This window comes from Pezoporus flaviventris, unplaced genomic scaffold (genome assembly GCF_033815535.1).
Source record: "Pezoporus flaviventris isolate CSIRO_AGI_PZ_B2104156 unplaced genomic scaffold, CSIRO_AGI_Pfla_v1 ptg000046l, whole genome shotgun sequence".
In the NCBI taxonomy this organism is placed as follows: Eukaryota; Metazoa; Chordata; class Aves; order Psittaciformes; family Psittacidae; genus Pezoporus; species Pezoporus flaviventris.
This window is the reverse complement of record NW_026892594.1, coordinates 967,735-988,150: the sequence shown is the minus strand read 5'-3', so window position 1 is coordinate 988,150 and position 20,416 is coordinate 967,735. Positions and strand designations below refer to the sequence as shown.

Sequence of the window (20,416 nt, the reverse complement as noted above, 5' to 3'; positions counted from 1 at the left end):
GTGTCCCTGCCTTTGGCAAGGGGTTGGAACTGGATGAGCTTAAGGTCCTTTCAAAGCCAAGCCATTCTGTGATGCTGTGATTCTAATTTCTGATAGCTTTCAGTGTGAAAGAAGTTTTGTACCTCTTCCTGACAGATTTGGGAGGTAGCTTTTTAAGGAGATCCAGAATGGGGTGTTTATGCTTTAGTATTATGTTCTTCCCTCTGACTTGCTGCTAACTGGAGTGAGATACATATCACTGAAGCATTTAATACTTTTTCCATGAGTGCCAAGTGAGAGCTGCTGCTTGATCTGTGGCCATCACAGCCCTGTGCAATGAAAGAGACACTTGTGTTTGCCCAGCTAAAGTGGGAATGGCTGAGACGAAGTGAAAACATAGGCCAAGAAGTGATGAGGTAGAAGGGTGTCTTTTTGTCTGGGGCTAAATTAGAAGCATGATAAGAAAGATTTTCTTCAGATGTTTATGTAGATCAGGTTTCGTGTGTGTCAGGTTGTATTTAACATCAAAGTAGGTTGGACCTCTGCTGTTCAGTCTTAATTCAGGCAGCAAGTAGATCCCTTTTAGGTAAGACAAAACCAAGGATGCCAGAAAAGGGAGCACAGGCTACTTAACAAACTGTTCCATTGCTGTACAGCTATGGATGGCATTTGTTGAAACCAAGTAGCTAGTAGTGGTAAATTTGACAGGTACTCCTCAGGAAACACGAGGTGAGGGAGGGATGGTTTCTAACATGAGAAAAAGCCTCAAAGCAAAGATCCTTGGTGTGTGGGTAGGTGTTAAAAATGGAGGCTGGAGGGAAGGAATGCCATGCAGAGGGACCTCGACATGCTTGTGAGGTGGGCTGATGCCAACCTCATGAAGTTTAAGCATGCCAAGTGCAAGGTCCTACAGCTGGGTCAGACCAATCCCAGGCACAGCTACAGGTTGGGCAGAGAAGAGATTCAGAGCAGCCCTGCGGAGAAGGACTTGGGGGTGTTGGTTTCATGTTCTTTTTATGTTGAGTAAACCAGAACTGCACACAGTACTCCAGGTGAGGTCTCACAAGAATGATTTCATTATTTTTGTTGTTTTTTTCCTTCTTTTACCGGTCTTTCTTTTCTCCGTTCCCTTTTCTTCTTGTCAAGGAAAAAAACAGGGAGGAGAAAAGTGCATCCCTGACTGCCCAGTGGCCATGGGCACGATGCTGCCGCTGTCACAAAGCTTCAGTGGTTGCTGTGGAGTTGCCCATGAGGAGCTGGGACCCTTTGGAACTGGTGAGGGCATCGGCGTCTCCGTGGAAACCACGGGGGCATTGTTACGACTCTTATGTGGGGTATTTAAGGCCCTGGCGCACCCTAGAGGTGGCAGTTGCCCTGTGAATCCACAGCAAGTCTGCATCCGAGGACACAGAAGATGCCAGTGGACAAGGGATCGAACGCCCGCTCCCAGCCTGCCGAGGGCAGGCCAGGAGTGCAAAGGAGGCGCCAGGTGAGGGCTGGGGCAGGAGTGAGAGGCCGGTGGTGGGACGGGGCCACATGGAGCTGCCTCGGGGCCGGGGCCGGGCTTGCCGGCACTGCGGGGGCTGCTGTGCCAAGGCAGCCGCCTCCATCACACACCTCTTCCTCCTCCTCCTGCCCGCAGGTGGGCCACAGGCCACAGCCTGAGGAAGGGCGGCGTGGGATCACGGTACCACAGCTGCCCTACCAACGAAGGTATCAGCCCATCGAGACCCAGCAGGAACAGGTAGGGACCCCGAGGGAGACAGGGCCAAACACCTTCCCAACCACGGGCATGCCGGGGCTGCTGTGGGCTGGGGCCATGGCCGGCGGGTGGCCAGCCCTTTCCCCAGCCAGCTCTGGGAGCAGGCAGCAGCCACCTGTGGGCCTGAGCCTTGCCGTGGGGCTGGCAGGGGAGCCCAACTGCATGAGCTCCCAACAGCTGGGATACGGGCGCAAGAGACACTATCACAGAGCCTCTCTCCTCGACTTCTCTTGCAGGTGGGCAGCGTGAGGTGCAGAGCGGTGCTGCCCCGCAGCATGAGGACAGAGGAGCAGACACTTCCTCGGCCAGTGGTGGTGGAAAGGACACCTCGGCCGCCACCTCGGCCAGTGAGAGAAGCCAGCAGGCTGCCTCGCCCGACATGGGCACCCTCTGCCCCTGCAGCCAGATTCACTGACATGGCCATCGGCAGGACAAGCAACAGCCAAAAGCAGCTTTGCACAACCGCTGCCCAGCAGCACCACATCCCCGCACATGGCAGCACTGTTGCGAGGCCACGGAGCTGGCAGCCTGCCCCACACAGGCCCACAGCCTGTGCCACAGCGCAGGGCACAAGAAATGTGAGCGCGGTCCTGCGCAACAACAGCGCTGAGAGCCGGGGACCCTACCAGCAGGCAGTGGCATGCCAGGACCCAGCATACAGCAGGGCTGCAATGACAAGAAGATACACTGTCAGGGCACCTAACGGCAGCAAAGCCACCGCCACTCAGCCTGCTCCTGATCCTAACACCCGTGCGAGCACTGCTGCTTCCCAGAGCAGGAAGACGGGGCGAGAGGGCAGCCTCAATGACAAGTTGCTGGGGCTGCACAAGAAGGTTCTTGCAAAGCCTCTGCCCGCCCTGCGCAGCAACATCGAGGCTTTGCAACACGCCAGGAGGAGCCGCTTGGCCAGAGCTCCTGAGGAAGAGGAGTACCAGGCACCTCTCGTTCCCATGGCACCAGCACCAGCATCTCGTGGCTTTAGCAGGCAGGCTGCTGCAGCACAAGCCCAGCGCCAGGCACCTGCCATGAACAGCTCAGCAGAAAATGACGCAGATCTGAATTTCCCATCCAGGTGCGTCAAGAAGCTTCCTTTCAGAGCTGGTGTCGAGGTGATAGAGGCACCAGCCTCTCCCGCCATCGGCAGGCAGGCTGCAGCAGGACGAGCACAGGGCCGGGCACCTGCCCCGCACAGCCACAAAGAAAGCAACATGGATATGAAGGTCACACCCAAGAGCATCCTCAGGAAGGTCCATTTCAGAGATGCTGTTGAGGAGGAGGCAGAGACCGCAGCCTCTTGTGGCTTTGACAGTCAAGCTCTGGCAGCAGAAGCACAGTGCAATGCACCTGCCTCCGACAGCATCATAGTAAGAGATGCAAAAGTGCGTGTCACACCCAGTGTCGGTGCAAGCTCCCAGTTCTGGAATATGATCGAGGAGGAGGCAGAGGAAACAGATTCTTCTCACAATGGTGATGAGGAGGCAGCACCGGAGGCAGCACCAGAGGCAGAGAGTCAGGCATCTGTCCTGCTCAGCCCAGATGCCTGTGAGTTGGTTCCACAGGGAGCAGCCCTGCTCAGCACAAGGGAGCCTCTGGTCCAGGCTGTGGCAGTGGATCAGGAAACCAGCCAGCAGCTGCTGGAACCTCAGGGCATGACCCAAATGCTGGATGCGGCAGTGGACAAAGAGGAGAAAGAGTGGGTAGAGGACATTGATAAAGTGCTGTCCCAAGTGGAAGAGATCATCATACGCAACCTCTGGGTCAACCCCTCGGTCCCAGAGCTCTTCCAGGACCCCCAGGCCGATATCCAGGAGGGGTCTGACTTCCCCAGCAGCATGGACATTGAAGTGACAGGGGAGGCAGGTGGAGACCTGCAGAACACGTCTCCTATCCCAGCCGGACCCACAGCCACTGAGTCGACAGCTTCTACATTAGCTGCATCTGCGGAGGAAGAGGAGCACCGCGCACGTCTCACTCCAGTGGCACAGGAGGAGGTGGAACCGGCACCAGTTTCTCCTGCCTGCGTCGAGCAGGAGGCAGCACCACAGGCACAGAGGCAGGTACCTGCCCTGCTCAGCCCTGATGCCTGTGAGGTGGTTGTAGAAGAAATGGCAAGGACCGTCACTGAAGAGGTCCTGATCATGAGCCTGGCCGTTGTCCAGGGAGCTAGCCAGCAGCTGGTGGAGTATCAGGACATGACCCAAATCCTGGGTGTGTCAATGGCAGCACTGACGCCTGCAGCACCTGAGCACGTTGAGTCTGCTGTGGCTTCGGAGCCTCAGGGAGAGGCCAGTGCAGCCGCTGCCTCCCCAACAGTGCCTGAGGATGAAGTGGCTGCTTTCTTGACTGAGATCCCTGCAACAGAGCCTGGAACATCCCACATTCCTCCAGGAGCAGATGATAGTGGAGATGCAGCAGCTTCTCCCTTGTGTCGGGACTCTCGGCGCCAGGTGAGTGAGGCGCGTGTGGTTGGCACCGGGGATCCCAAGGCCTTGGACGGCAGCTCCCAGGTTTTGTGACAGGGCTATTTCTGGTGCTGCCTGTGTCATCCCACTGACATTGCCCCCATCCCCTGCCTGTGCTCTTGCTACCCTGCAGGGTAGGCTCAGACGCTTTGTGAGGAAACACCTGGGCAAGGCTGTGACTGTCATCCAGGGAACAAGGCAGCAGCAGGTGAAAGAGCCAGACGTGGCACAAAGCTTGGATGTGGAGTCACCGTCAACGTCGCCTGCTGTAGTTCAGGACAGCGAGAACCAGCCAGGTACTTGCCCGAGTTGGGTGGCACCCAGGCCAGACCGGCAGCAGTGTTTGCGTGAGTTCGGGTGTGTCCCAGCCTCCCCTCCATGGGCCGAAGGCTGCGTGGAGACCTCCTAGCAGACCTTCCAGTATCTGAAGGAGGCCAATGAGGATGCTGTTAAGGAGAAGTTCTTTACTGTAAGGGTGGTGAGGCACTGGAACGGGTTGCCAAAGGAAGTCCCTTGCCTACAGCTCTTCTTCCTCCACAGGCATTGCCACTCTTCCAGACCAAGGAGCGGCCCCACGGCGACGACTCTCCCGCTTCAGGAGAGTGCTGAGGGCTCTGCGCAAGGCTTTCACTTGCTCATGCCTCACCCCACGTGTGGAGGAGTAGCGCCCTGCTGCCAGCGCCAGGCCCAAGGGAGCTGTGCTGAGGATGTCATGCTGCAGCCTGCACTTGTTGTGGCTGCTTTCTTGGGCCAATAAATAATAACTCGTTTCCCCCCCCACTGCTCGTCTCTGCCTGTATGTTGGTTAGAGCATGTTTGTGTAATTCACGGACCTCTATATTTAATTAACGTAAAACAACTGACTTCAATCTAAGCGGCTACCTATCTGTTGCAATTAGTTCTAGTTTACACACAGTATGCTAGAGATTGGAAGAGACCTCAAAAGATCATCTCGTCCAGTCCCGCTTCCGGAGCGGGAACACCTACATAATGTTACACAGGAATGTGTCCAGGCGGGTTTTGAATGTCTCCAAAGATGGAGACTCCACAACCTCCCTGGGCAGCCTGTTCCAATGGCAAGCATAAATAAACACTTCCTACAAGTTTTGAAGTTAAATAAAAGTTCAAATATTCAACTTTAAATTTTGAGCAAGCTTTTAAATAGAACACCCTCTTCCCCACTTCTATACAAAGATAAAGCAGTGGTGTACAAAGCACACAAGTTAAATTGTGTTTGATAACTGGGGAATAGCCTTACTGTCAGTTATCAAACAAATCAGGAGAATAAACATATCTCTATCTTGTAAGATAAGACTAAAACCAAAAATCCACGTTAATCATGATAGAAGTGAAACATCTGAATGCAGAAGCCTCACAGTTATCACTTAAAAGCTTTAAACCCAACTTCCTCTGATCTATTTGCTATTGTAAAGCAAATATCCAAAGAGCACTGACACTTTAACTCTTGGAAAGCAAATAACACATTTACATCAACCACCCCTCCCGCCCTTCCAACACATGGATATGAGAAAGGTCCCAAGCACTCTGTAGTTCCAACACAGTTCCATGTTCAACATTCCTCAGTCAAATCTCTAAACACCTGAGGTGCCAGTTTATAGTGAACAAAAATTAATGAATAAAAACTCTTCTGAGTTCTTACACTCTGCAAAAGAGATCAGAGAAGGAATTTACACTGGGCTAAATCCAAAGTTTAATCTAGCTTTCTTAGGATGTTCTCACCAAGAATATGTTCTCTGGGACACATTTTTAGAATGAAAAGCTACTTGGTTGAAAACAAACGGCTTTACTTTTTATGATGAAAGAGAAATGATGATTGTTGAGTTACACTGTAATACTCTCTTTATGCTGTGTCTGTAGGCTCGTATCTTTAACGAGACCCCTATAAATCCACGAAGATGTCTGCACATCCTTACCAAAATCCTTTACTTGCTGAACCAGGTAAGTGTTATCATTTCTTCCCAGCCAGAATGAATATTCCCAAGGCTAATATAAGGAAGAAGTTCTTTACTGTGAGGGTGATGAGGCCAGAGAAGTGGTGAATGTTCCATCCTTGGCAGTGTTCAAGGCCAGGTTGCACAGAGCCTTGAGAGACATGTCTAGTGTGAGGTGTCCCTGCCTTTGGCAAGGGGTTGGAACTGGATGAGCTTAAGGTCCTTTCAAAGCCAAGCCATTCTGTGATGCTGTGATTCTAATTTCTGATAGCTTTCAGTGTGAAAGAAGTTTTGTACCTCTTCCTGACAGATTTGGGAGGTAGCTTTTTAAGGAGATCCAGAATGGGGTGTTTATGCTTTAGTATTATGTTCTTCCCTCTGACTTGCTGCTAACTGGAGTGAGATACATATCACTGAAGCATTTAATACTTTTTCCATGAGTGCCAAGTGAGAGCTGCTGCTTGATCTGTGGCCATCACAGCCCTGTGCAATGAAAGAGACACTTGTGTTTGCCCAGCTAAAGTGGGAATGGCTGAGACGAAGTGAAAACATAGGCCAAGAAGTGATGAGGTAGAAGGGTGTCTTTTTGTCTGGGGCTAAATTAGAAGCATGATAAGAAAGATTTTCTTCAGATGTTTATGTAGATCAGGTTTCGTGTGTGTCAGGTTGTATTTAACATCAAAGTAGGTTGGACCTCTGCTGTTCAGTCTTAATTCAGGCAGCAAGTAGATCCCTTTTAGGTAAGACAAAACCAAGGATGCCAGAAAAGGGAGCACAGGCTACTTAACAAACTGTTCCATTGCTGTACAGCTATGGATGGCATTTGTTGAAACCAAGTAGCTAGTAGTGGTAAATTTGACAGGTACTCCTCAGGAAACACGAGGTGAGGGAGGGATGGTTTCTAACATGAGAAAAAGCCTCAAAGCAAAGATCCTTGGTGTGTGGGTAGGTGTTAAAAATGGAGGCTGGAGGGAAGGAATGCCATGCAGAGGGACCTCGACATGCTTGTGAGGTGGGCTGATGCCAACCTCATGAAGTTTAAGCATGCCAAGTGCAAGGTCCTACAGCTGGGTCAGACCAATCCCAGGCACAGCTACAGGTTGGGCAGAGAAGAGATTCAGAGCAGCCCTGCGGAGAAGGACTTGGGGGTGTTGGTTTCATGTTCTTTTTATGTTGAGTAAACCAGAACTGCACACAGTACTCCAGGTGAGGTCTCACAAGAATGATTTCATTATTTTTGTTGTTTTTTTCCTTCTTTTACCGGTCTTTCTTTTCTCCGTTCCCTTTTCTTCTTGTCAAGGAAAAAAACAGGGAGGAGAAAAGTGCATCCCTGACTGCCCAGTGGCCATGGGCACGATGCTGCCGCTGTCACAAAGCTTCAGTGGTTGCTGTGGAGTTGCCCATGAGGAGCTGGGACCCTTTGGAACTGGTGAGGGCATCGGCGTCTCCGTGGAAACCACGGGGGCATTGTTACAACTCTTATGTGGGGTATTTAAGGCCCTGGCGCACCCTAGAGGTGGCAGTTGCCCTGTGAATCCACAGCAAGTCTGCATCCGAGGACACAGAAGATGCCAGTGGACAAGGGATCGAACGCCCGCTCCCAGCCTGCCGAGGGCAGGCCAGGAGTGCAAAGGAGGCGCCAGGTGAGGGCTGGGGCAGGAGTGAGAGGCCGGTGGTGGGACGGGGCCACATGGAGCTGCCTCGGGGCCGGGGCCGGGCTTGCCGGCACTGCGGGGGCTGCTGTGCCAAGGCAGCCGCCTCCATCACACACCTCTTCCTCCTCCTCCTGCCCGCAGGTGGGCCACAGGCCACAGCCTGAGGAAGGGCGGCGTGGGATCACGGTACCACAGCTGCCCTACCAACGAAGGTATCAGCCCATCGAGACCCAGCAGGAACAGGTAGGGACCCCGAGGGAGACAGGGCCAAACACCTTCCCAACCACGGGCATGCCGGGGCTGCTGTGGGCTGGGGCCATGGCCGGCGGGTGGCCAGCCCTTTCCCCAGCCAGCTCTGGGAGCAGGCAGCAGCCACCTGTGGGCCTGAGCCTTGCCGTGGGGCTGGCAGGGGAGCCCAACTGCATGAGCTCCCAACAGCTGGGATACGGGCGCAAGAGACACTATCACAGAGCCTCTCTCCTCGACTTCTCTTGCAGGTGGGCAGCGTGAGGTGCAGAGCGGTGCTGCCCCGCAGCATGAGGACAGAGGAGCAGACACTTCCTCGGCCAGTGGTGGTGGAAAGGACACCTCGGCCGCCACCTCGGCCAGTGAGAGAAGCCAGCAGGCTGCCTCGCCCGACATGGGCACCCTCTGCCCCTGCAGCCAGATTCACTGACATGGCCATCGGCAGGACAAGCAACAGCCAAAAGCAGCTTTGCACAACCGCTGCCCAGCAGCACCACATCCCCGCACATGGCAGCACAGTTGCGAGGCCACGGAGCTGGCAGCCTGCCCCACACAGGCCCACAGCCTGTGCCACAGCGCAGGGCACAAGAAATGTGAGCGCGGTCCTGCGCAACAACAGCGCTGAGAGCCGGGGACCCTACCAGCAGGCAGTGGCATGCCAGGACCCAGCATACAGCAGGGCTGCAATGACAAGAAGATACACTGTCAGGGCACCTAACGGCAGCAAAGCCACCGCCACTCAGCCTGCTCCTGATCCTAACACCCGTGCGAGCACTGCTGCTTCCCAGAGCAGGAAGACGGGGCGAGAGGGCAGCCTCAATGACAAGTTGCTGGGGCTGCACAAGAAGGTTCTTGCAAAGCCTCTGCCCGCCCTGCGCAGCAACATCGAGGCTTTGCAACACGCCAGGAGGAGCCGCTTGGCCAGAGCTCCTGAGGAAGAGGAGTACCAGGCACCTCTCGTTCCCATGGCACCAGCACCAGCATCTCGTGGCTTTAGCAGGCAGGCTGCTGCAGCACAAGCCCAGCGCCAGGCACCTGCCATGAACAGCTCAGCAGAAAATGACGCAGATCTGAATTTCCCATCCAGGTGCGTCAAGAAGCTTCCTTTCAGAGCTGGTGTCGAGGTGATAGAGGCACCAGCCTCTCCCGCCATCGGCAGGCAGGCTGCAGCAGGACGAGCACAGGGCCGGGCACCTGCCCCGCACAGCCACAAAGAAAGCAACATGGATATGAAGGTCACACCCAAGAGCATCCTCAGGAAGGTCCATTTCAGAGATGCTGTTGAGGAGGAGGCAGAGACCGCAGCCTCTTGTGGCTTTGACAGTCAAGCTCTGGCAGCAGAAGCACAGTGCAATGCACCTGCCTCCGACAGCATCATAGTAAGAGATGCAAAAGTGCGTGTCACACCCAGTGTCGGTGCAAGCTCCCAGTTCTGGAATATGATCGAGGAGGAGGCAGAGGAAACAGATTCTTCTCACAATGGTGATGAGGAGGCAGCACCGGAGGCAGCACCAGAGGCAGAGAGTCAGGCATCTGTCCTGCTCAGCCCAGATGCCTGTGAGTTGGTTCCACAGGGAGCAGCCCTGCTCAGCACAAGGGAGCCTCTGGTCCAGGCTGTGGCAGTGGATCAGGAAACCAGCCAGCAGCTGCTGGAACCTCAGGGCATGACCCAAATGCTGGATGCGGCAGTGGACAAAGAGGAGAAAGAGTGGGTAGAGGACATTGATAAAGTGCTGTCCCAAGTGGAAGAGATCATCATACGCAACCTCTGGGTCAACCCCTCGGTCCCAGAGCTCTTCCAGGACCCCCAGGCCGATATCCAGGAGGGGTCTGACTTCCCCAGCAGCATGGACATTGAAGTGACAGGGGAGGCAGGTGGAGACCTGCAGAACACGTCTCCTATCCCAGCCGGACCCACAGCCACTGAGTCGACAGCTTCTACATTAGCTGCATCTGCGGAGGAAGAGGAGCACCGCGCACGTCTCACTCCAGTGGCACAGGAGGAGGTGGAACCGGCACCAGTTTCTCCTGCCTGCGTCGAGCAGGAGGCAGCACCACAGGCACAGAGGCAGGTACCTGCCCTGCTCAGCCCTGATGCCTGTGAGGTGGTTGTAGAAGAAACGGCCAGGACCATCTCTGAAGAGGTCCTGATCATGAGCCTGGCCGTTGTCCAGGGAGCCAGCCAGCAGCTGGCGGAACATCGGGACATGTCCCAAAACTCAGATGAGGCAATGGCACTAATGGCATCTGTGTGGACTGGGGACACTGAGTCTCCTGTGTGTGGAGACCATCAAGGAGAGGCTGAAACAGCCATTGTCTTGCCAGAAACACAGAGAGAGGAAGTGGCAGCTTCATGGCCTGAGATGCCTGTGCCAGAGGCTGGAGCATGCCACTCTGCCCCAGAAGCAGCCAACGAAGGAGAAGCAGGAGCTTCTGCCTTTGATCGTGAATCTGGGCACCCGGTGAGCGAGGCACATATGGCTGGCACCGGAGATACTGTGGAGATTCAAGCAGGAGTCTCGCATGGGCTACCTGTGGCAGAGAGATTCCTGCTGCTCCCTATGCCAGAGCCTCTGGAGGAGCCGGAGAGGAGCAGCATGGCCCACACCAGTCACAGGCTCGACATGCAAAGGAGAGCCAGCCTGCCTTGGCTGCTGGGCAGCTCTGTGGAAAGGGAGCTCCAGCAGCAGGAGGGCCAGAGGCCTCGTTTCGCCTTGCGGCGGGGACGGATGCCCAGTCACAGGCAGGTGAGTGCCAAGGACAGGATGGGACAGGACAGCGGGATGAGCCTTCCTCTGCCTGTGGCCAGCCACTGCTCCCTCAACTCATTTTCTGCATCCCTGTTGTGTGTTTACAGGAAGCGCCAGGGACCTTGGGCGAGGAAGCTGACGATGAGGAGTTGGACGGAAAGGAAGAAGAGGAATGGGAAGAGGCCATGGACAAAGAGCTTTCTGAAGTGGAAGAGATCACCATACGCAACCTCTGGGTCAACCTCTCAGTCCCAGACCACTTCCAGGACACCCATGCAGATCCCCAGGAGGGATCCAGCTGCCCCACCAGCATGGGCATGGACGCAACAGGAGAGGGAACCAGCCAACAGCTGGTGGAGTATCAGGACATGACCCAAATCCTGAGTGTGTCAATGGCAGCACTGACGCCTGCAGCACCTGAGCACGTTGAGTCTGCTGTGGCTTCGGAGCCTCAGGGAGAGGCCAGTGCAGCCGCTGCCTCCCCAACAGTGCCTGAGGATGAAGTGGCTGCTTTCTTGACTGAGATCCCTGCAACAGAGCCTGGAACATCCCACATTCCTCCAGGAGCAGATGATAGTGGAGATGCAGCAGCTTCTCCCTTGTGTCGGGACTCTCGGCGCCAGGTGAGTGAGGCGCGTGTGGTTGGCACCGGGGATCCCAAGGCCTTGGACGGCAGCTCCCAGGTTTTGTGACAGGGCTATTTCTGGTGCTGCCTGTGTCATCCCACTGACATTGCCCCCATCCCCTGCCTGTGCTCTTGCTACCCTGCAGGGTAGGCTCAGACGCTTTGTGAGGAAACACCTGGGCAAGGCTGTGACTGTCATCCAGGGAACAAGGCAGCAGCAGGTGAAAGAGCCAGACGTGGCACAAAGCTTGGATGTGGAGTCACCGTCAACGTCGCCTGCTGTAGTTCAGGACAGCGAGAACCAGCCAGGTACTTGCCCGAGTTGGGTGGCACCCAGGCCAGACCGGCAGCAGTGTTTGCGTGAGTTCGGGTGTGTCCCAGCCTCCCCTCCATGGGCCGAAGGCTGCGTGGAGACCTCCTAGCAGACCTTCCAGTATCTGAAGGAGGCCAATGAGGATGCTGTTAAGGAGAAGTTCTTTACTGTAAGGGTGGTGAGGCACTGGAACGGGTTGCCAAAGGAAGTCCCTTGCCTACAGCTCTTCTTCCTCCACAGGCATTGCCACTCTTCCAGACCAAGGAGCGGCCCCACGGCGACGACTCTCCCGCTTCAGGAGAGTGCTGAGGGCTCTGCGCAAGGCTTTCACTTGCTCATGCCTCACCCCACGTGTGGAGGAGTAGCGCCCTGCTGCCAGCGCCAGGCCCAAGGCAGCTGTGCTGAGGATGTCATGCTGCAGCCTGCACTTGTTGTGGCTGCTTTCTTGGGCCAATAAATAATAACTCGTTTCCCCCCCCACTGCTCGTCTCTGCCTGTATGTTGGTTAGAGCATGTTTGTGTAATTCACGGACCTCTATATTTAATTAACGTAAAACAACTGACTTCAATCTAAGCGGCTACCTATCTGTTGCAATTAGTTCTAGTTTACACACAGTATGCTAGAGATTGGAAGAGACCTCAAAAGATCATCTCGTCCAGTCCCGCTTCCGGAGCGGGAACACCTACATAATGTTACACAGGAATGTGTCCAGGCGGGTTTTGAATGTCTCCAAAGATGGAGACTCCACAACCTCCCTGGGCAGCCTGTTCCAATGGCAAGCATAAATAAACACTTCCTACAAGTTTTGAAGTTAAATAAAAGTTCAAATATTCAACTTTAAATTTTGAGCAAGCTTTTAAATAGAACACCCTCTTCCCCACTTCTATACAAAGATAAAGCAGTGGTGTACAAAGCACACAAGTTAAATTGTGTTTGATAACTGGGGAATAGCCTTACTGTCAGTTATCAAACAAATCAGGAGAATAAACATATCTCTATCTTGTAAGATAAGACTAAAACCAAAAATCCACGTTAATCATGATAGAAGTGAAACATCTGAATGCAGAAGCCTCACAGTTATCACTTAAAAGCTTTAAACCCAACTTCCTCTGATCTATTTGCTATTGTAAAGCAAATATCCAAAGAGCACTGACACTTTAACTCTTGGAAAGCAAATAACACATTTACATCAACCACCCCTCCCGCCCTTCCAACACATGGATATGAGAAAGGTCCCAAGCACTCTGTAGTTCCAACACAGTTCCATGTTCAACATTCCTCAGTCAAATCTCTAAACACCTGAGGTGCCAGTTTATAGTGAACAAAAATTAATGAATAAAAACTCTTCTGAGTTCTTACACTCTGCAAAAGAGATCAGAGAAGGAATTTACACTGGGCTAAATCCAAAGTTTAATCTAGCTTTCTTAGGATGTTCTCACCAAGAATATGTTCTCTGGGACACATTTTTAGAATGAAAAGCTACTTGGTTGAAAACAAACGGCTTTACTTTTTATGATGAAAGAGAAATGATGATTGTTGAGTTACACTGTAATACTCTCTTTATGCTGTGTCTGTAGGCTCGTATCTTTAACGAGACCCCTATAAATCCACGAAGATGTCTGCACATCCTTACCAAAATCCTTTACTTGCTGAACCAGGTAAGTGCTATCATTTCTTCCCAGCCAGAATGAATATTCCCAAGGCTAATATAAGGAAGAAGTTCTTTACTGTGAGGGTGATGAGGCCAGAGAAGTGGTGAATGTTCCATCCTTGGCAGTGTTCAAGGCCAGGTTGCACAGAGCCTTGAGAGACATGTCTAGTGTGAGGTGTCCCTGCCTTTGGCAAGGGGTTGGAACTGGATGAGCTTAAGGTCCTTTCAAAGCCAAGCCATTCTGTGATGCTGTGATTCTAATTTCTGATAGCTTTCAGTGTGAAAGAAGTTTTGTACCTCTTCCTGACAGATTTGGGAGGTAGCTTTTTAAGGAGATCCAGAATGGGGTGTTTATGCTTTAGTATTATGTTCTTCCCTCTGACTTGCTGCTAACTGGAGTGAGATACATATCACTGAAGCTTTTAATACTTTTTCCATGAGTGCCAAGTGAGAGCTGCTGCTTGATCTGTGGCCATCACAGCCCTGTGCAATGAAAGAGACACTTGTGTTTGCCCAGCTAAAGTGGGAATGGCTGAGACGAAGTGAAAACATAGGCCAAGAAGTGATGAGGTAGAAGGGTGTCTTTTTGTCTGGGGCTAAATTAGAAGCATGATAAGAAAGATTTTCTTCAGATGTTTATGTAGATCAGGTTTCGTGTGTGTCAGGTTGTATTTAACATCAAAGTAGGTTGGACCTCTGCTGTTCAGTCTTAATTCAGGCAGCAAGTAGATCCCTTTTAGGTAAGACAAAACCAAGGATGCCAGAAAAGGGAGCACAGGCTACTTAACAAACTGTTCCATTGCTGTACAGCTATGGATGGCATTTGTTGAAACCAAGTAGCTAGTAGTGGTAAATTTGACAGGTACTCCTCAGGAAACACGAGGTGAGGGAGGGATGGTTTCTAACATGAGAAAAAGCCTCAAAGCAAAGATCCTTGGTGTGTGGGTAGGTGTTAAAAATGGAGGCTGGAGGGAAGGAATGCCATGCAGAGGGACCTCGACATGCTTGTGAGGTGGGCTGATGCCAACCTCATGAAGTTTAAGCATGCCAAGTGCAAGGTCCTACAGCTGGGTCAGACCAATCCCAGGCACAGCTACAGGTTGGGCAGAGAAGAGATTCAGAGCAGCCCTGCGGAGAAGGACTTGGGGGTGTTGGTTTCATGTTCTTTTTATGTTGAGTAAACCAGAACTGCACACAGTACTCCAGGTGAGGTCTCACAAGAATGATTTCATTATTTTTGTTGTTTTTTTCCTTCTTTTACCGGTCTTTCTTTTCTCCGTTCCCTTTTCTTCTTGTCAAGGAAAAAAACAGGGAGGAGAAAAGTGCATCCCTGACTGCCCAGTGGCCATGGGCACGATGCTGCCGCTGTCACAAAGCTTCAGTGGTTGCTGTGGAGTTGCCCATGAGGAGCTGGGACCCTTTGGAACTGGTGAGGGCATCGGCGTCTCCGTGGAAACCACGGGGGCATTGTTACGACTCTTATGTGGGGTATTTAAGGCCCTGGCGCACCCTAGAGGTGGCAGTTGCCCTGTGAATCCACAGCAAGTCTGCATCCGAGGACACAGAAGATGCCAGTGGACAAGGGATCGAACGCCCGCTCCCAGCCTGCCGAGGGCAGGCCGGGAGTGCAAAGGAGGCGCCAGGTGAGGGCTGGGGCAGGAGTGAGAGGCCGGTGGTGGGACGGGGCCACATGGAGCTGCCTCGGGGCCGGGGCCGGGCTTGCCGGCACTGCGGGGGCTGCTGTGCCAAGGCAGCCGCCTCCATCACACACCTCTTCCTCCTCCTCCTGCCCGCAGGTGGGCCACAGGCCACAGCCTGAGGAAGGGCGGCGTGGGATCACGGTACCACAGCTGCCCTACCAACGAAGGTATCAGCCCATCGAGACCCAGCAGGAACAGGTAGGGACCCCGAGGGAGACAGGGCCAAACACCTTCCCAACCACGGGCATGCCGGGGCTGCTGTGGGCTGGGGCCATGGCCGGCGGGTGGCCAGCCCTTTCCCCAGCCAGCTCTGGGAGCAGGCAGCAGCCACCTGTGGGCCTGAGCCTTGCCGTGGGGCTGGCAGGGGAGCCCAACTGCATGAGCTCCCAACAGCTGGGATACGGGCGCAAGAGACACTATCACAGAGCCTCTCTCCTCGACTTCTCTTGCAGGTGGGCAGCGTGAGGTGCAGAGCGGTGCTGCCCCGCAGCATGAGGACAGAGGAGCAGACACTTCCTCGGCCAGTGGTGGTGGAAAGGACACCTCGGCCGCCACCTCGGCCAGTGAGAGAAGCCAGCAGGCTGCCTCGCCCGACATGGGCACCCTCTGCCCCTGCAGCCAGATTCACTGACATGGCCATCGGCAGGACAAGCAACAGCCAAAAGCAGCTTTGCACAACCGCTGCCCAGCAGCACCACATCCCCGCACATGGCAGCACAGTTGCGAGGCCACGGAGCTGGCAGCCTGCCCCACACAGGCCCACAGCCTGTGCCACAGCGCAGGGCACAAGAAATGTGAGCGCGGTCCTGCGCAACAACAGCGCTGAGAGCCGGGGACCCTACCAGCAGGCAGTGGCATGCCAGGACCCAGCATACAGCAGGGCTGCAATGACAAGAAGATACACTGTCAGGGCACCTAACGGCAGCAAAGCCACCGCCACTCAGCCTGCTCCTCATCCTAACACCCGTGCGAGCACTGCTGCTTCCCAGAGCAGGAAGACGGGGCGAGAGGGCAGCCTCAATGACAAGTTGCTGGGGCTGCACAAGAAGGTTCTTGCAAAGCCTCTGCCCGCCCTGCGCAGCAACATCGAGGCTTTGCAACACGCCAGGAGGAGCCGCTTGGCCAGAGCTCCTGAGGAAGAGGAGTACCAGGCACCTCTCGTTCCCATGGCACCAGCACCAGCATCTCGTGGCTTTAGCAGGCAGGCTGCTGCAGCACAAGCCCAGCGCCAGGCACCTGCCATGAACAGCTCAGCAGAAAATGACGCAGATCTGAATTTCCCATCCAGGTGCGTCAAGAAGCTTCCTTTCAGAGCTGGTGTCGAGGTGATAGAGGCACCAGCCTCTCCCGCCATCGGCAGGCAGGCTGCAGCAGGACGAGCACAGGGCCGGGCACCTGCCCCGCACAGCCACAAAGAAAGCAACATGGATATGAAGGTCACACCCAAGAGCATCCTCAGGAAGGTCCATTTCAGAGATGCTGTTGAGGAGGAGGCAGAGACCGCAGCCTCTTGTGGCTTTGACAGTCAAGCTCTGGCAGCAGAAGCACAGTGCAATGCACCTGCCTCCGACAGCATCATAGTAAGAGATGCAAAAGTGCGTGTCACACCCAGTGTCGGTGCAAGCTCCCAGTTCTGGAATATGATCGAGGAGGAGGCAGAGGAAACAGATTCTTCTCACAATGGTGATGAGGAGGCAGCACCGGAGGCAGCACCAGAGGCAGAGAGTCAGGCATCTGTCCTGCTCAGCCCAGATGCCTGTGAGTTGGTTCCACAGGGAGCAGCCCTGCTCAGCACAAGGGAGCCTCTGGTCCAGGCTGTGGCAGTGGATCAGGAAACCAGCCAGCAGCTGCTGGAACCTCAGGGCATGACCCAAATGCTGGATGCGGCAGTGGACAAAGAGGAGAAAGAGTGGGTAGAGGACATTGATAAAGTGCTGTCCCAAGTGGAAGAGATCATCATACGCAACCTCTGGGTCAACCCCTCGGTCCCAGAGCTCTTCCAGGACCCCCAGGCCGATATCCAGGAGGGGTCTGACTTCCCCAGCAGCATGGACATTGAAGTGACAGGGGAGGCAGGTGGAGACCTGCAGAACACGTCTCCTATCCCAGCCGGACCCACAGCCACTGAGTCGACAGCTTCTACATTAGCTGCATCTGCGGAGGAAGAGGAGCACCGCGCACGTCTCACTCCAGTGGCACAGGAGGAGGTGGAACCGGCACCAGTTTCTCCTGCCTGCGTCGAGCAGGAGGCAGCACCACAGGCACAGAGGCAGGTACCTGCCCTGCTCAGCCCTGATGCCTGTGAGGTGGTTGTAGAAGAAATGGCAAGGACCGTCACTGAAGAGGTCCTGATCATGAGCCTGGCCGTTGTCCAGGGAGCCAGCCAGCAGCTGGTGGAGTATCAGGACATGACCCAAATCCTGGGTGTGTCAATGGCAGCACTGACGCCTGCAGCACCTGAGCACGTTGAGTCTGCTGTGGCTTCGGAGCCTCAGGGAGAGGCCAGTGCAGCCGCTGCCTCCCCAACAGTGCCTGAGGATGAAGTGGCTGCTTTCTTGACTGAGATCCCTGCAACAGAGCCTGGAACATCCCACATTCCTCCAGGAGCAGATGATAGTGGAGATGCAGCAGCTTCTCCCTTGTGTCGGGACTCTCGGCGCCAGGTGAGTGAGGCGCGTGTGGTTGGCACCGGGGATCCCAAGGCCTTGGACGGCAGCTCCCAGGTTTTGTGACAGGGCTATTTCTGGTGCTGCCTGTGTCATCCCACTGACATTGCCCCCATCCCCTGCCTGTGCTCTTGCTACCCTGCAGGGTAGGCTCAGACGCTTTGTGAGGAAACACCTGGGCAAGGCTGTGACTGTCATCCAGGGAACAAGGCAGCAGCAGGTGAAAGAGCCAGACGTGGCACAAAGCTTGGATGTGGAGTCACCGTCAACGTCGCCTGCTGTAGTTCAGGACAGCGAGAACCAGCCAGGTACTTGCCCGAGTTGGGTGGCACCCAGGCCAGACCGGCAGCAGTGTTTGCGTGAGTTCGGGTGTGTCCCAGCCTCCCCTCCATGGGCCGAAGGCTGCGTGGAGACCTCCTAGCAGACCTTCCAGTATCTGAAGGAGGCCAATGAGGATGCTGTTAAGGAGAAGTTCTTTACTGTAAGGGTGGTGAGGCACTGGAACGGGTTGCCAAAGGAAGTCCCTTGCCTACAGCTCTTCTTCCTCCACAGGCATTGCCACTCTTCCAGACCAAGGAGCGGCCCCACGGCGACGACTCTCCCGCTTCAGGAGAGTGCTGAGGGCTCTGCGCAAGGCTTTCACTTGCTCATGCCTCACCCCACGTGTGGAGGAGTAGCGCCCTGCTGCCAGCGCCAGGCCCAAGGGAGCTGTGCTGAGGATGTCATGCTGCAGCCTGCACTTGTTGTGGCTGCTTTCTTGGGCCAATAAATAATAACTCGTTTCCCCCCCCACTGCTCGTCTCTGCCTGTATGTTGGTTAGAGCATGTTTGTGTAATTCACGGACCTCTATATTTAAGGAAGGTGTCCCTGCCTGTAGCAGGGATTGGAACTGGATGAGCTTTAAGGTCCCTTCCAACCCAAACCAGTCTGGGATTCTATGACTAATGAAGCTGCTCACTGGATAAGAACAGACTTGGTTTTGATGGTTAGTCTGTAACACTGACTGAACACACAGAACACCTTCATTTCCACAGCTCTTTAGAGTATTTGTACCAATTATAATTTCACTAACATGGATATCTTACTGATATCTGGGCTAATCTCCATGGGCCTATAGTAACTGCAAATGTTCTGAAGGCCAAGGCAAGAGATGCTGGTGTTGTGGGTGGCAGAGAGATAATTTCTTAAGCTCTTTGAAAACTCAGATTCAAAGCCTTTCTGTGACAACTACTGTGAAACAGTCAGTGGCATCCCAGCCATCAAAAGGTTGGCAGGGAAAGGGCAAGAGCACTGTACTGAAAAGCCAGCTCCTCAAAAGAATCTTGCACTGGGATCACCAAACTTGTGAGTTTCTGAAGTAGTTGTTTCCTTCAAGTTACAGTCAGAATCATACAATGATTCTAACAGAATCATAGAATTGGGTTGGAAAGGACCTTATGACCATCCAGTTCCAACCCCCTGCCACAGGCAGGGACACTTTCCACTAGATCAGGCTGCTCCAAGCCCCATCCAACCTGGCCTTGAACACTGTTATTTTTGAAAGAATAAAGAAAAAAGGAAAACCAGTTACTCCTTAATTTACTTTAAGAACTCACAGAATGCTGTGAAAACCCTCCAGTGTGTTAACTGCTTCCTGAAGCAACCACCCTCTAACATACCTGCACCATGATGTTGTCACTAGAAGCTGCTTCTTGAGCTTCATTGATCCACCGCTTGACTATGTCGTAGCTGATTTTCATCATATGCTGGAAGAAACCACAAATGGAGACTGGTGACAAACTAAAATCAGAAGCAGTGAGGTACCACAAGCCTTGTTTTACCGGCTTTGAGAGAACTGAGAGCTTTGCTGTGTACTACAGGTAACAAAGAGTAACTCACATCCATAGTTTATATGGATGCACTTGTTTCAATGAAGAGAAAAGTAACTTGGAGAGTTATGTTCAAACAGGACTGAAGACAATAGGAGGAGAATGCACCTGCTTACAGTTATCCCAGTAGGTCAGTATTAATTCAGTTGTTAGTATTAATGCAACTTTGCACCCTCAGGGTCCTAACAGAGGCTTCACTCCACCTCAGCTGGACCTTTTACCTCTTGCCTTCTTGATTTACCAAGGCAGCCAGCGTCTGTATAGCTATAAACCACTGGTTTTCTTACATCTCAGTCTTAGACTACCCATGCTCTCATTTGTATTCTCCTCTTTATTAAAGAATTAACCTAGCAAGGTATTTTCCAGCCTTTTCTCCCAAATAAGGGAGGAACACCTTCAGACTGAACTTCATCTTGCCCTTCTATCTATTAGCGAAAATGATCTTGAATTGCAGCAGGGCAGCAATTTCATGGATCTTTTCTTTTGCAGAGCACAAAGCCAACTGCTTTTACTGCCTGTCACAGAATTCATACACTTCTTCACAGTCACTTGTGTTAGTTCTTCCACAGCACAGGCTGTTTCTTAGTTACTCTCACCAAACCAAGAGACACTTTCATGGTCTTCACTGTGCTTGAGTACTCTAAACTCAAGCCTCTAAAGGCTCTTTCCCAGAGAAACTCGTCCTACACTGGCTGCATAGAGAGATGACTGAGCACTTTGCACTTAGCTATTATAACTGATGTACTCTAAGGTAAGAGAACATTAAGGAAGGAGTTTGAGAGGAC

The 20,416-nt window shown here is 53.4% G+C and overlaps 2 protein-coding genes across 2 annotated transcripts in view; one reads left to right on the top strand and one right to left on the bottom strand.

Annotated features, from left to right (window-relative positions):
* The window catches only part of LOC133276737 (uncharacterized), a 68,221-nt gene extending 48,585 nt beyond the window's left edge, over positions 1-19,636 (top strand). The window contains exons 5-7 of the mRNA XM_061467874.1: positions 10,172-10,807; positions 10,918-11,190; positions 19,623-19,636. Of these exons, the coding sequence (XP_061323858.1) occupies positions 10,172-10,807; positions 10,918-11,190; positions 19,623-19,636 (923 nt within the window). The remainder of the gene's footprint in view (positions 1-10,171; positions 10,808-10,917; positions 11,191-19,622) is intronic.
* LOC133276777 (coatomer subunit gamma-2-like) overlaps positions 19,467-20,416 on the bottom strand; it is a 149,139-nt gene continuing 148,189 nt past the window's right edge. The window contains exon 11 of the mRNA XM_061467935.1: positions 19,467-19,508. The gene's annotated coding sequence lies outside the window, so the exon portion shown is untranslated. The remainder of the gene's footprint in view (positions 19,509-20,416) is intronic.